The following is a 13,432-nucleotide window of genomic DNA, read 5'->3' as shown; positions in this document are numbered from 1 at the left end:
GACTGCTGTACCTTGTACCATTGTGCTAAAGTGAGTGTTAACGTCTTTCCAATTTGGGCTGTATCATTAATTGCAAAAAAAGTACTAGTGGAATGTATCTGAGGTCAAAATACTTATTTCTGCATTACTGCACTGGTACAGGTAACAGCACTGCAATAATTGGAGTAGTATGTTTGGACATAAATGATGTAAAGTACATGTAGACAGGAACAACATGAAGTTGGTTTTATTTCACCTGGATTGCCACAATGCAATAAAGGTTGAGCACAGACACCAATGCTGATTTTGTGCACAGCATGTTTAACATAGTATGTTTGTTGCAACACACAGAATATATATTTCTGCTTTTTACATTTTACAGGTTACAATGATAGTAGAATTGGAATATCTCAGCTCTAGAAATACAAACCTGCATGTACCGTATTTTCACTGTTACTCCATGACAATTTAATTTGAAGGTTCTTATAGTTATATTTTGTCGAGTCTAATGCAATAGGTATTAAAGTTACATCCAAACATATGCAACAAAGTAAGGTGGGAAACAAAATACTGTCATCGTTATTAAGCATATAAAACACAATTATTACAGATGCAAGGAAGATCAGGTGGGTTACATCCAAACATTTGCAACAAAACATGGGAAAGACTGTGGAAGAATCAATATCTGGATGAAGTAACCTAACTCCAACTCTGAGACTCAATGGTACACTTGTGCATAAGGCTAAGCACAAACTCACAACATGCAAGAAAGCGGTTTCCTGACACAGACAATCATATCTTAAAGTCCTATTACCATGCGAATACATGTACACCTTCAAAAGAAGTAATAGGACAATTTTTATAGCAATAATCATGTACACCTTTAACACCACTATATTTCACTACCTCAGCACGCTTACAGCTCATCCTTGTTCTCTGTGCCTTGTCCGTACTCGTACACATACTGGTGTTCAGCTGTGATCAGTAGCGTCGCCACGACAGGACCCTCGGTCTCGTACGACCACACCATACGCCCGGTCTCACGGTCCACACAGAAGACAGGCCCGGAGTTGGAGCCGATGTACACGCGGCCGTGTTTGTCCAACCTGGGGCTGGACCAGATCTCTTCACCAGCTGGAAACTTCCATACAACAGAACCATCTGGAACAAGAATTCAGAGATCTCACACCTCCATGATATATTTAGATCTTGTGTGATGGTGACCTCATTTACCATGGTGTCTACAAGTCTTTCTTTATTGTACAAAACTTGGAATCACCACCACCAGTTGTCAGCTGTCAAGGAGGTCATGTAACAAAAAAACACCTGTGAAAACATCGAGTGCTAGCAGATGAAGTGGTTAATGACTTACTCCCTCTGGGACAGACTGAACCCAACCATATCCATTACAAACTGATCAAAAGGCCCTGAAGCTGAAACACACACACACACACGCACACACACACACACACACACACACACACACACACACACACATGCACACACATGCACACACAAACACAAACACATAAACACAAATGTCTAAATCTTGGAAACTCCTTCAATAATTGAAAAGGCACAAGTCACCCATTCTGTGCTGTGTGTTGTTGATATGTGTTGACATTGAGACAAGAACTGAGGGTATGGCTGACCTTTTTGTTTGAGTTTGAGGAGAGCTAGCTGGCCTTCACCAGAGCCGATGTACAGGTACCCCTCGTTGTCCAGAACTGGTGAAGACATGATCTCACCCCCGAACACCTTCTCCCACTTTAGCTTCCCTCGCCTGATGTCCACAGCCATGACTGACCCTGCAATTGTGCCTGTGAAAGCAGGTCAAGAATGGGAAACAACATACAAAGTCATTATTCTGTTACATTGCCCTGCATACAACAAGCAAAGCCGGGCCCTTGTCTGCAATCAACTGAGAACTGCAGACATAGATAAAATCATACTCTTAGTAGGCTCTATCTTTGATTTGGACAAGCCAGTATCAACCTGTTACTTACTTTGTCTCTGTCAGTTATATACTATGTAATGTTAGAAGGACTTTGAAACAAGAATTTAAATGGTGTAGTGATGTGAACAGGGGAACCTAGTGGCAAAGTTTTTAGCTTTTCGTGGGAAATTTTTAGTATTATGTTGCCAATGTTGGATTGTGTAGGGAGGTTTGCGATTTTTCAACTTATCTACTTTTTGACTTATCATCTTTTAAAAATAAATAAAAATTGAAGCAACAAATCTGAGAAGCAACAAATGAAATTGGTGTGTCCTAAATAAAAGTAAACAAACAAACAAACTCTAACCCACCAACAAACAGTGTGCCATCCCTGCTGATGACAGGAGTAGAGTCCATGCCGTCATGGTCCTCCCCGAGGTCAAACTTCCTGACCAGACTGCCGCTGTCTGCCCGGAGAGTGTAGATATGGGAGTCCTGAGAGCTGTAGTACACGTACCGACCGTCAGGGCTCAGGGTCGGGGCTGCCCAGATAGGACCTGCTGCTTTGAAGGACCAGGCAGGAATCCCTGTGAAAAAAAAAGAGATTAAGAATGTATCTGTAGAAGCAGAAGAAGAAGAAGAAAGCATGGGGCATGGGGTATTATTATTTTTACACAAATGGTATAGACTCTCACCTGGTTCTATCAAACACCTTCCTCACAGCTTCTGAATGTGGCATACTGCTTCTCACTGCTATGTTTTGTGTTCTAATAATGTCTACCTTCTTTGGATACAGATAGTTGGTATGTCTTTAATGTAATATGTAACAGGGGAAGCAGGTATTTATTGTAAACTTGCCTGTTATCCAGGTAATACTAGTTACATGTATGTCAACTATAGTCAGATATTGTCTTATTTTGGTACCATGGGCATTTTAAAGGAAAGATGAAAAGAGCTAATTTTTGTATGCAAATGCATTTTTTTAACTTGATGTAATTCAGTGCTTTTCTTTAAATGGGAGGGGACTGACTACTTCAAATCTGTCCTAGAAAGGGGCTAACTTACCATAATTTGATAGGAATTTTGGGTAAAAACATTGAAGTTTGTTACCTGTTTGTGAATCCAGTGCAAAGGCGTTGAAGTTAGTTGCTGACATCGTTCCCACGTACACCAGCCGACCGTCGTGTCCGATAGCGGGGTGTGTCCAGATCTCTCCGCCCAGGTCACGTGACCACTTCACGCTCCCGTCTGGCGTGAAGGCGTACATCTGGTTGTCCAGGGTGCCGATGTAGACCGTACCATCCGCACCAACCGAGGGGGAGCAAGTAACTGAGGCACCTGCAACAGATACAACAATTAGTACTTCATAATATTAGTATTACATTAAGAACAACAGGCAACCTTGATCATTGGCCTTGTTGAGTTACATGTATGTAAGACTTGGATATGAACTATAGTTCCATGACCTCATACCTTTACCAAATACATTGTAATGTTAACCTTTATGACTGACGAAGTAGTAACTTTCAAGATTAGATAAAGGTGGAGAGATATTAATTTTCCTCACTAATTGGCATAGGTAATAAAGGTGCTAACACACCAAATAAATGCAAGAAATACTTTAAAAATGACAAAATTTTCTAAATTTTAGCAGATTTAGAGAAATAGCTACACTATAAATGTGTTGTCCAATGGATAGTCAAACTTACATTTATCAGGATGAATTAAAAAAAAAACTGTACAAAATGTGCACAAGTGACTTGACTTACAAGTAGGAGGTTGATATCTTAACACTGAAGCTATATTACAAACCTGTTTTATATCTCCAAACAACCTGCCCGTCTTTAGCATGTAAGGCGTTCACATGTCCATCCTCTGTCCCAAAGTACACCACAGACTGATCAGGGCTGAAGGCAGGAGAAGAACCAAGATCCTTCTCTATAGGAAATGGGAGAAATGTCAGGAATGAACATGAGTTTATTAAGCACATCAGAGATTTTCAAAGTTAGTTTTCTGGTCATTCTTTTAATGTAGTAAGTTGAATCAGTCCTATCTCATAACATACTGATATCCGTTAGGTAAAAATGACACTGATGGAAAATAGTTGTTTGTTTTGTATTGTGGATAGTGTTCAACACCATGGAGAGGTCTATTTACCTATGTGTGGATGGTGTTCAGCACCAAGGTCAGGTCTGTTTACCTATGTGTGAATGGTGTTCAACCCCAAGGACAGCCATGTTTGTGTGTGGATGGTGTTCAACACCAAGGACAGCCATGTTTGCCTTTGTGTGGATGGTGTTCAGCAACAAGGGTAGCTATGTTTGTGTATCGAAGGTGTTCAGCACCAAGGACAAGTATGTTTACCAGTGTGTGGATAGTATTCAGCACCAAGGACAGGTATGTTTTTGTCTGGATAGTGCTCAGCACCAAGGACAGGCATCTTTTTGTGTGGATGATGTTCAGCACCAAGAACAGCAAAGAAAGATTACCCATGCCATTGACACATTCTTGTTACTGGTGTTGTATTCCACCTTGACTAACCTGTAGTAAATGTCCACTTGACTTTTCCAGTCTCCCCATCCAAGGCATACATCTTGCCATCATCAGAACCAACAAAAATGGTCTCATCTTCCAAATTCACTGCTTCGAGTAACTTTGTTCTCTTCTGGTCTTTACTGTTCTTCTGTACTTTGATGTCTTGTTGTTTGCTGTCTTCAGGGCTCCCTACAATCCTGCCCCACTCCTTGTCATCTGTGTAAACAGAAGGTACACCGTCCTCATCTATCTTCACAGGAGTTATCTTTTCGTCAATAATGCGGACACTGAGCTCATTCAGTTCCATGTTGAGCACCTGAAGGTTATTTAGAATGTGCTCCTTCTTCACAGACTTTGGGATGATGACCACGCCTTTCTGTAAGGCCCACCGCAGGACGATGTTTGCCACGGGGATGTCTAAGGTTTTGGAAAGTTTCGCCAAAATGGAACTTGTCAGGACGGGGTTCTTCGTCCGCTCCACAGCTTTCCTCCTAAATATCCAGTCCGTCCACATGCCGCCGAGCGTGCTGTAACCCTGGTACACGATCCCGTGCTGTTCGCAGAAGTCTCTTGTGGCCTCGTCGCGATAGAACGGGTCAAACCAGTTCTGAACGACAGATACGGGAACCTCCGCCATGGCTAGTAGCTTCTCCAGCTGTTTCGGGTAGAAGTTGCTCACGCCCAGGCTGCGAACTTTGCCCTTGTTATGCAGCTCCTCCATGGCCTTCCAGCTCTCTTCCCATGATCCTTTGGGCTCACCCGGTGCACACTGGAAGTGAGGGTCGCTGCAGTCTTGGTCGTGGATCAGGAGAAGATCGATGTAGTCCATACCAAGTTTCTCAAGTGACTCCTGGACTGAGTCAAGTGTTAAGTCATGGCCAAAGAACCTTGGAGCAAGCTTAGTGATGAGGAAGATTTCTTCTCGAGGAATTCCGGAGTCTTTTATGGCACGGCCGACTTCTTCTTCAGAGTGGTAGAGATAGTACGACTGTGCTGTGTCAATCATCCTGAAAAGTAGTAACAATGTGTTCATCAACTCAAAACATTAATCCAGTTGGAACGTGCCGGGATGAATCGCAAGGAAGGTTGGGAGCTGCCCAAGTCCTATAGATATATATACATTTACCCCTACTCTTCAAGGAGGCAGGGGAGGCCAGAGGACCTGCACAAGTCTCGACCTAGTCTCGTGTTCTCGCAAGACTAGGTCACTCCGTAATCAAGATGTACAGTAGACATCAAAAATCTGGAGGTATGTGTTTCTACATTTCAAGACAGTTACTGATTGATGAATGTTCTACTAACTCCAAAACCTTAAAATTTTGAATGACAGGTTTAAAATTTAGGACTCAGCTCTTATATGCTTCAAAGTATCAGATGTCAATGACTTGCTTGTTCTTGACAGTCAGATAATATAAGTATGAACCATAGCTTACCTGTATCCAGACTTTAGTGCAAACAGCACGAGATCATATGTCTTTTCTATCATCCCAGCCACCCCAATCCCAAAAACAGGAACTGCAAACAAACAAGTCAGAATGTATAGTAATTACTTATTTCTGATATTATCAGTTTCTTTAGGCAATTATTAGAGTTTTCTCTTAAATCAGTTCCTAAAATAAAGAAAAGCTAAATTTTTCTGGAAAAAAACATTCTTCTCAGTGTCAGAGATTTCTTACTTTCGCATCAGTAATTGCTGTGTTGAAATAGTGACTGTTTTGCACCTAACAAAACTAAAAGTTGAACAAAAACACACCTATAGGACCTATGTATACATCATATAAATTCAGGACTCATTATAGTTTCATTTGGAAAGTTGACATGTTTTTTTCTACCATGTTTGAAATATGCAAAACAGGACAACTATATGGTACATTTTCAGATCAAACATATCTTTATGTATGAGTATGATACATACTTGTGTGTCCACTGGGCATCCTAAAATCTGGGATGTGAACCTCAGGTGTTTCCTCTACATTTCCCATGATCCTATTCAATGTAGCATCATCCAAGATCGGTTCCCCGTCTTCGTCAATCTCAACAGGAATGATGGACTCGTCAATCGCTTCCATGGCGGTGTCACTTAGGTCCATCTCCAGGACATTCAGGTTGTTCAGGATGTACTTCTCAGTCACGGCTTTCGGGATCACCACAACATCCTTCTGTATGGCCCAGCGTAGAACGGTGCTTGGTATCGACCGGTCGATCGCAGAGGAAATTCTATGGAACTCGGGATGCGTGAGAATCGGGTTGGCCATGGACGGGTCGATCATTTCGGGCCACTGCGTTCCGAGCGTGCTGTACCCCTGGTACACGATGCCGTGCTGGCGGCAAAACTCTCTCGTGGCCTGGTCTTGGTAGAACGGGTCGAACCAGTTCTGGACCAGCGAGACAGGCACCTCTGCCATGCCCACCAGTTTGCTGAGATGTTTGGGGTAGAAGTTGCTGACTCCCAGACTCCGGATCTTTCCCTCTCGGTGAAGCTCTTCCATGGCCTTCCAACTCTCTTCCCACGATGCCTTGGGATTACCCAGGGGGCATTTGAACGAATCGTCGCCATCGTGTTCGCCACCCTCCTCCTCGCAGTCAGGAGAGTGAATCAGGAACAGGTCGATGTAGTCGGTTCCCAGTTTCTCGAGAGACACGTCGACGGACTTCTTGGTTGGACCGAAGCCGAAGAATTTTGGAGCCAGTTTGGTGATGATGAAGATGTCTTTTCTGGGTACACCTGAATCCTTGATCGCTCTACCGATGGATTCTTCCGAGTACATGTAGGCCTGCGCTGTGTCAATCATCCTATGCAGATAAAAAAAGTGAATAGCATCATAAGAAAATTTTCTTACAGAAAAATTGTTTTCCCTCTTTTGTCCCTCCAACAGAGCAAATTAGTCAATCAACCAACTGACCAACCAAACAATTAGTCAACCAAATAATGAAGCAACAAAATAAACAAGAGGACCGTGTAAAAAAGCTGCTAGTATTCACAGTAATGTAAGCATGCGGTGTAACTGTCACAGATTACAGAGAGGACTCTTTTTCAATCATCAGACTGTAGTGTTAAAGTTAACATGACAGTATTCCAGTAAGACTTGAAATAAGATTATCAGCAATTCATTCATCACTAATGCACCACCTATAACCTCACCTGTAGCCAGACTTTAGTGCAAATAATACAGCATCATATGTCTTTTGGTACATCCGTGCTGTGCCCAACCCAAGAACAGGGACTGAAAATGAAATAAAATGAAAACATAACAAATGAATAAGAAAATTGTTTTGTAGTTATTAAAAATACTTATATATTTTCTAAGATCATATTAAATAAACTTTAAACAGTATTTTTTAGAATGTCAAATAAAAGGTAGACTATCATAACAAGGTAAAAAAAACATATCAGCACATATTGTGATTTAATAGCAAATGGTCAAAGCAATAACTTATACGTCTATTCTTAACATTATTGTCTCTAAGTAACAGAAGTGTCTTATGCAAACGTTGTGCATTTAAGTCATATTATTGGAAGCTCTTACTAGAATATCCACTAGCCATCTTCTTGTCCGGCACAGGTTCTGCCTCCTTGATGTCACCACTCTTGTACCCAACCACCCAGTTCTCCTTTGTCTCTTCTGGCAATGAAGCTATGATCTAAAAAGAACAAGGTAATTTGTTTACAAACAAGTATCATGACTCACAATAGTATCAACATGTTGTAAATATTCTCTTTATAGGAAAGGATTTCATGTTAAAGGCAATTTGTACATGCAATTTCAGGGCTGTAAAACTGGATTTTTGAAGACAAACTTCTGGTTATCTAATGCAGTAATTACTTGAATAAATCCTATCCCATAGCATATAATATATATACTAATATCAGTGAGGCAAAAATGTGATGTCGCTGAGCGAAATGGTTGCTTGTTTTGTATCATAGACTGGTTCTAGCTATTGATACCCAAGACATCCCTGAGACATGGCTTGTTTTGGGGCTATTTCAAATGCTTCAAATTATTATGAAATGATGACAAAAATGTGCCAAGAAATGGCAGTAAATACTTTTTGTTTTGCCACCCTGAAATTGCACTGGATGCCTTTAATTAACCCTTTCATGAGCTAAACAATGATGCACTAGATGCTATCTGAAAACTTACTCAACCTTAACTGGTTTGTCATGTGTGTTACTTTAATTCTTCATATACCATGTACAACAGAAGTAGCCTGATCTAACCTGAGACAGGTTCTGGGTCCCTTGTTTACAGCTGATCTCCTGCGGCTGTTCCTCCAGGCACCGTAAGAACACCTCTGTACTCTCCACAACCATCAGGTCTGGGTCCACCTCGTCCTCCACTCTCTCATTACACTCTGTAAACTGCTCAAACCAGATACTGAAGGCAATGTTGGGATCTCCCTCAGAACGCACCTGTTTTGAGTAGGCATATCTAATATTAAATGATCTCCAGGGTTATACATAATGGCCGCAAGGATTATGTATAATTATGTATCATGGCTACAAGGATTTACAATACATAGATATATGTATATAATGCTAAAACAATAAACTTTTTCATGGTACAAAGAACTTTTTTATGGTACAAAGAACGTTGATTATTACGTTACAAACAGTTCTCCATTATCACACTGGGTGTAATTTTCATGCATTCCGCTAGAGGGCACACAATGTAGCTACTTAGGTGTCTTATCATTTGTGAGGATGTGAATGGGGGTATCTGAGTAGCCTCAGTGAGTGAGACATGCTAGACAGCTCAAATAGCTAAGCCAGATAGCCAGGAACACAGCACAGGCTTTTCCGTAAACCCCAAGTATGACATATCACACTGTGCCACCAGATGAGTGCCAATAGAAAAAAGAAATAAGTTTTACCTTATCAATCGTTGTGTAATACATTAAATGCCAAAATATCATTACCTGGTGATACCAATACTGTGGAACAAATAACATGTCCCCTGCCTCCAGCTCAGCAATGGTATAGTCCACCTCAGCAACACCTGGGTACCTGACCAAGTCTATTTCCTCTGGATCCAGCGGTGCCAACCCTAAAAATTTCAAAATTTCATAGAACAAAAAAGTCAAAATTTCATAGAACAAGAATTCAAAGATCTCAAACCTTCATGAAATATTTAGATCATGTGTGATGGTGACCATGTCCTCTTCTCATTCACTATCCATATTGAGTCTACAAGTCTTTCTTTATTGTGGAAGGGAAACAACACCAGCTGTCAAGGAGGTCATGTAATGAAAAACCTAATAAAGTATGTAGATGTGTTTAGTGACTTTCTCATTCTGGATACACACAGACATAGCAAAAACAATACTTGCATTTTTCATGGGGGTAATAAGGAAAATAGAAAACACAGTCATAATAATGCTTTAATTTGCAGGACTTTTTCCAATGAGAGTAGAAGCTCATCGATACACATGCAATGTTAGGGTCCACGTTAAACCTACCTGGTAGCACGGTGAAGTCATTCATGTACAGTTGGTGGGAGTACTTGGGGTGGGACACCAGGACAGTTTTCCTTCCTGACACCACAGTCAGGATGTTGTCCACTCCATCATGGTGAATAACATAACTGGTGTTCCCTGAACTGTACAGCAAGTTTACACTTGTCAGCTGGGAAAAAAGAACAGCACACTTTAATCCTGCACATGTCACCTCAACTGTACAGCAGGTTTATACTTGTCAGCTGGGGAAAAAGAACAGCACAGTCACTTTAACCCTATAATCAAATCAACATGGTCTAAAAAAAATCCCAACCCTGATACTTACTTTAGCAGTCTGTTCAGGACAGGCCAGACAGGCTGGCAGCTCCATGTCTTTGTACATCTGACTCGTGATGCTCACCGAGGAATCCAGATAGACCGGCTCATCCCGGTACATCTTCAAGTAGTCTCTGATCTTCATCTTCTTCTTGATGGCAAAGTCGCTCTTCCAGACCTTACGGAAGTCCACCTTGAAGACTTCGTCTCCGAATGCTTCCGTGAGGTACTCTTCGTTTCCGGGCCATTTTTGAACGGCCGGCCAGTGAGCAGCTCCTCCCTTCATGAGGACGGGGGTGCTTTTCCGGACGTATTCGCGGTAGAACGTCTCGGGGTCGGGTACGCTGTCGATAACCTTGACCGTTCCGGATGGCGGCTTGTGACAACCGAACGGCTTCATGTGGCATTTCTGCAGGATTTGACTGTCGGCGGTGACATCGCAACGTCGCGATGCTACTAGCAGCGTGATGATGATGATTAGGTACCTCCAACAGGACCCATACGTCAGTATTCTACCACGTTCTGCCATGTTGTAGGATGATGATATTTGGTGAACTTTAGATGGTCATTTCAACCTGCAAATACAGTAAGGAAAAATTTATTTAGGGAGTTAAAGTTGCCTGCTCCAATTTGGTAACAATTTGGACCGCAAATGCAGAAGATAGCCCTTTTTTGTTGTTTGTGTAAATTTTTTAATCTTTAGAAAAACAACTTAGTATAACAAGTGGCTTGTTATACTTTTTGGCACATAAAGAATAAAAGCATGATATTCATATATATATGGTATCTTAACATATGGTGGCATTTTGGAAAATTCATTAGGACATTACCGTTACCATCTAGACATAATTAGCTGGTCTTGAATTATTGTGCTTTTTGTCTATTGCGGTTTTATATATTTATCAGTTTGGACCACTTCAAGTAGTCGTAAGACACAACCTCTGCAAATATCCAACGGTTGGGTTGTTAATAATCACAGCATCATGCACGGCTTAGTGACTCTTTGATTAACATTTTTCATACTACATCATAGTACATGTACTATGAAATTCTGAGAGTCAAATCAACCATGTTTCTGGTATAGTATAGTAAGATTGAACTGTTACAGTGCCATTTAACTTGCCACTACATGTAGATATGTGATGGATAAATTGCTTATGTACACAAAGAGAGCCACAATTGATACAGAGTCTAACATTACCTGTACGAGAGGCAGTTACATTCGACCGGGCAGACTTAGTGTGGTCAAACCACGGGGCATTACTGAGAAATAAGGTGATGACGTAGGCTATTACTCTACTAGTAATGTATTATGTACTGTACAAGTCTACTGGTAATAGTGCCCCTGATGCTTGTGGTATTATGTATGTATTTTTTAGTGTGTGCATGGTGGTCGAAGTTTAATAGCAATAAGTGGTTGCACTACATGTGGGTAATTTCACGGTTAAATGAAGAAATGACCAATCGTCATTCCATGTCGACATACATGCAGCCAGGGCACATACTCTAATTGCTGTAGGAGTGGTAAGAAGGGGGAGGGGCTGGGTGACATACACATTTCAAGTTATATCTTCAAGTTGATCTTTGAAGAGTACTGAAATTGTATGGGATGCCTTTATATAACTACAATGTACATGCAGAAAACGTTGTGTAATTTTTTACAACTTGATACTGTCCTTTTTTTTACTTTTTTGAATCCCTTGACCTACATTTACTCTGAAGTCGATTCTTTACATCAAACGTCAACCTTAAATGTAGTTCAAACCGGTTAACCCATGGTTTAAATTATTAACGAATTACATATCGTTGTTTGAACTTAAAACTTATCCAACCCTGACTGCTGTGAAATATAATTCATTTTAGGTTCCATGAGTATTTTCATACGCAAAGTATTACTGCTAAAAGCATTAAACAATCTCTGTAACTCTGCAACGTTAACACTTAAAAGCATCTATTAGGCTTAATAAATAATTTAAGGTACAATTTATGTATACCTGAGCGCCGATGTAAGTTACTAATACACAGTAAGTAAGATAGAGTGGAATAGTCGTCCAAAATGTCGAATATAATCTAAAGGAGAGAATAAAGCAAAGATACAACCCAAAACTCACCTGTTGTGAACGCGACGAGCCCTTGATAAACTTGTTCTACTGGACACCCTCCTGTCACTGTTTTGCATCAAAACTTTACTTCCGCGTTGTGGACCACGCGTGTGGGTATTTACGACAGTGGTCGGTTTCCGGCACATTCTCGAGCGTGCAGCAACGACATCTAGTGGTTCTATCTCAAACTAACACGGCGCATTTCCAGTGAAGGCCCAAGTTAGCAAAACTGGATTTTAAAAGTCAATTTTTGGTCAATTATATGCCAGCTGATATGAGTGATATCTATGAGGCAAACATGTGATGTCACTGACGGATCCGACAAAACGGTTGCTTGTTTCAAATAGTTGGCTGGTTCTAGCTATTTATGGGTGGAACCCAAAAATATTATTATAACATTATAGCATATATGCCAAATAGACTGAGATAGCAAGCAGGGGACTTGGTCCACTAAAAGGAGTACATTTGGGTGCTCGGACAAACTCAAATGTTATGTTCCGTATACGCACTATTTGGCCAATTTCTATTCTTACCAGCCGCTTCCGAAGCCTGATAGAGGCTTTTAGTATCTACCATTACACAAGTGACACTGTCTAGGAAGTGCCGACTGGCACGGCACAAGAACGATTTGATAACCGGCTTGTACCGGTTTCGAGCAAACACTTACTTTAAGGGCATGTCAACAAGGCCATTTCATAATCTCCAAGCAGATGTAAGTGCTTTATACGCGTTTGGAAGGCTCTAGAAATTTGTACAAAGCGGTCGTGTACAGTTTTTTTGCATCCAATGCAATTTCGGGGCAGCAATATTGATAATATTCTGAACAAGGCAATCTGTATATTGTTGACACTTACTGCCCTACATTATCACATTTGCATCAGTATGTGTTTAATACGTTGGGCGTTTACAACAGAACCACAGAAACAAGTTATTTTCTGGGCGGTACCCCAAAATCAGCCCAGGATCCTACCAGTCACAATTTTCGGCATTTTTGCTCCATGAAAGTCGATGTACAGTCTTGTTTCGGCTTGGTATGTAGATAAGTTACTACAATATTGGCTTTGAAAAGTCCGGTTTTCAAGCCCTAAAAACTGCATTGGGAACCTTCAAT

General features: G+C 41.0%; 1 protein-coding gene across 1 annotated transcript; it reads right to left on the bottom strand.

Moving 5' to 3' along the window:
• Positions 1 to 210: 210 nt before the first annotated feature.
• LOC109474297 lies at positions 211 to 12,453 on the bottom strand. Its single transcript, XM_019774584.1, has 15 exons — positions 12,331 to 12,453; positions 10,230 to 10,794; positions 9,908 to 10,073; positions 9,368 to 9,495; positions 8,670 to 8,861; positions 7,978 to 8,092; positions 7,593 to 7,674; positions 6,366 to 7,243; positions 5,884 to 5,965; positions 4,457 to 5,457; positions 3,728 to 3,853; positions 3,026 to 3,253; positions 2,287 to 2,502; positions 1,632 to 1,799; positions 211 to 1,140 (listed from the first exon to the last, which is right to left on the bottom strand). The coding sequence occupies exons 2-15, from the start codon at positions 10,746 to 10,748 to the stop codon at positions 896 to 898; spliced, it is 4,146 nt and encodes a 1,381-aa protein (XP_019630143.1). The 5' UTR covers positions 10,749 to 10,794; positions 12,331 to 12,453; the 3' UTR covers positions 211 to 895.
• Between the last annotated feature and the right edge of the window lie 979 nt (positions 12,454 to 13,432).

Source organism: Branchiostoma belcheri, unplaced genomic scaffold (genome assembly GCF_001625305.1).
Source record: "Branchiostoma belcheri isolate BF01 breed outbred unplaced genomic scaffold, Haploidv18h27 scaffold30, whole genome shotgun sequence".
Taxonomy (NCBI): domain Eukaryota; kingdom Metazoa; phylum Chordata; class Leptocardii; order Amphioxiformes; family Branchiostomatidae; genus Branchiostoma; species Branchiostoma belcheri.
Note: the sequence above shows the minus strand (reverse complement) of the source record. Positions and strands in the feature narration are given on the sequence as shown.

What these genes read in the sequence shown, in the direction of transcription:
- LOC109474297 (XM_019774584.1), bottom strand. Translation starts at nt 10,748, where the DNA reads ATGGCAGAACGTGGTAGAATACTGACGTATGGGTCCTGTTGGAGGTAC. An exon ending in GATGCCCAGTGGACACACAA is followed by an intron (nt 5,966 to 6,365) that starts GTATGTATCATA and finishes GTTTGTTTGCAG; the next exon opens with TTCCTGTTTTTGGGATTGGG. An exon ending in GGATGGCACACTGTTTGTTG is followed by an intron (nt 1,800 to 2,286) that starts GTGGGTTAGAGT and finishes CTGCTTTCACAG; the next exon opens with GCACAATTGCAGGGTCAGTC.